The sequence below is a fragment of the Arachis stenosperma genome, chromosome 10 (genome assembly GCF_014773155.1).
Source record: "Arachis stenosperma cultivar V10309 chromosome 10, arast.V10309.gnm1.PFL2, whole genome shotgun sequence".
Classification (NCBI taxonomy): Eukaryota; Viridiplantae; Streptophyta; class Magnoliopsida; order Fabales; family Fabaceae; genus Arachis; species Arachis stenosperma.
This window is the reverse complement of record NC_080386.1, coordinates 119,224,333-119,226,714: the sequence shown is the minus strand read 5'-3', so window position 1 is coordinate 119,226,714 and position 2,382 is coordinate 119,224,333. Positions and strand designations below refer to the sequence as shown.

The 2,382-nt window shown below is 39.4% G+C and overlaps 1 protein-coding gene across 1 annotated transcript; it reads left to right on the top strand.

Annotated features, from left to right (window-relative positions):
- The first annotated feature begins 808 nt into the window (after positions 1 to 808).
- On the top strand, positions 809 to 2,165 carry LOC130957877 (glycine-rich cell wall structural protein 1-like). Its single transcript, XM_057884716.1, has 2 exons — positions 809 to 1,321; positions 1,442 to 2,165. Exons 1-2 carry the CDS (start codon positions 868 to 870, stop codon positions 1,954 to 1,956), a joined length of 969 nt encoding a protein of 322 aa, XP_057740699.1. The 5' UTR covers positions 809 to 867; the 3' UTR covers positions 1,957 to 2,165.
- The last annotated feature ends 217 nt before the right edge of the window (positions 2,166 to 2,382 follow it).

Sequence of the window (2,382 nt, the reverse complement as noted above, 5' to 3'; positions counted from 1 at the left end):
CAAAATTTAATGACAAAAAATTTATTAAGGGCATATTTGTAAAATTTTTTTTTGAAAAATAGATAAAATTAGTATTGGTTAACACAAAAAATTTAAATGGAGTAAAGAGGAGATTTTTTAAAAATTACGAAAAAATAAAAGATATATTTTACAAATAAATAAAAAGAAAGTGTCATTTTAACATTTTTCACGGAGAAGAGTAAAATTTTTTTATTAATTTATATAATTTTTTAATTTTATTTTTTAAATAAATTTTAAACACAAATCAAGTTATAACTTGAGTTTAAAAAAAATGTTAGACTATAATTAAAATTAATTAGATTAATTAATATTATTTAATATATTTAAATATTTATTATAAAATATTAAATTTTTATTATTTTAATTTTTTTAATATATATATAAATATTTTTTTTATATTGTATTTTAGAGAACTCAAATACATACAAATCCTTTTTCGATGTTCTCCTTACCCTTTATAACGGTATAATTGTTATTATTTTGGTGGGGTAGAGTAAGATAAGGCTAAACAGGTAATTAAGAAAGTAACATCTGAAATGGCGAAAGTCAAAACCGTGCTATGAAGACTCCAAACAGTTTCTTCATTTCTTAGCGTGTATGGAAGAAGGGAACGGTTGGATGAATTAAAATCCCTCAGCCGATGCCAGCTCAGCCTCATTTATTAAAATGGCAGTTGCGTAATTTTGATTCAACAAGAATAAGAAGAAGAAAGAAGAAGAAGAAGCTTCTGACGCTGCTCACTATATATATACACTTTATTTCATTCATTGTTGCACCAACACGCATTGTTCGGGTAAATAACTCACAATACTCTTCTTTTCTCTTATTATATCAGGTTTTGCTACAATGAGAGTTGTTATTTCGAAGGGCATTGTGGTTTCGTGTTGCTTGGGCATTATTATTATTGTTGCACTTGCTGCTGATGCAAGGAAACTTGTTGACGATGACAAGCATTTGATCCGTCCAATTCCACCTCATTTGTTTAAGAAAGGGTTTAGGCATGGAAGGTTTGGAGGAGGTGGGATTGGTGGTGGTGCTGGATTTGGTGGCGGTGGAGGGTTAGGAGGAGGTGGTGGTTTTGGTGGTGGTGGTGGATTTGGTGGTGGAGGTGGAGGTGGACTAGGGGGTGGTGGTGGCTTAGGTGGCGGAGCCGGTGGAGGTTTTGGTGGCGGAGCTGGTGGTGGAGGTGGACTTGGCGGTGGTGGTGGCGGTGGTTTAGGTGGCAGTGGAGGTGGAGGTTTTGGAGGAGGTGCTGGTGGTGGGATTGGTCATGGTGGAGGTTTAGGTCATGGTGTTGGAGGTGGCATTGGTAGTGGTGGTGGTGGTGGTTTTGGAGGTGGTGGTGGACTTGGTGGTGGTGGCGGACTTGGGCATGGAGGAGGACTAGATCATGGCATTGGTGGTGGTGTAGGCGGTGGAGGTGGCTTTGGAGGTGCTGGTGGTGGTGGACTTGGCGGTGGCGGTGGGCTTGGTCATGGAGGAGGACTAGGTCATGGCATTGGTGGTGGTGTAGGAGGTGGAGGTGGCCTTGGAGGTAGTGGTGGATTTGGTGGTGGCGGTGGTTTTGGTCATGGAGGAGGACTAGGTCATGGTGGTGGATTAGGTCATGGTATTGGTGGTGGCATTGGTGGTGGAGGTGGTGGTGGAATAGGAGGTGGTGCAGGTGGAGGAGGTGGAGTTGGTGGGGGAGCTGGTGGCGGCATTGGAGGTGGTGGTGGTGCAGGTGGAGGCGGCGGCTTTGGTGGTGGCGGTGGAGTTGGAGGTGGTGTAGGTGGAGGAGGAGGGTTTGGAGCTGGTGGAGGGTTTGGAAAAGGTGGAGGTGGTGGATTTGGCGGTGGTGGTGGTGGCGGCTTTGGAGGTGGTGGCGGTTTTGGGGCTGGTGGCGGTGCTGGATTTGGTGGTGGAGTTGCCGTTGGTGTTGGTGGTGGCCATTAGATATAAATCAAAGATGTTGCAATCAAGGGTATTTTCTTAGAGAAGTATGAGTACTCATTCAAATAATCACGTATATGTTTGTTTACTTATTTTTGTGTGAAGAAAAAACACTGTCAATTGTCAACCTATAATGCATTAATGGCTATCATCATAGTTTTTTTTTTTTTTTTTAAATATAATCAAGCTAAAGTTGATGTTCTTCTATCGAATTTAATTTATTATATGTCCATATATATATATATATATATATATATATATATATATATATATAGGTCTTGTTTAATTTTGTTCGTACTATATTGTATAAATATATCACCAGTTATGCATGTGAGAAGTTTGCATTTATATATGCATAGACTCACTCTATCTTCCTTTTATCTTTAAGACAAGTTTGCATTTCCTAATATGATGTGGTTATGACATAAA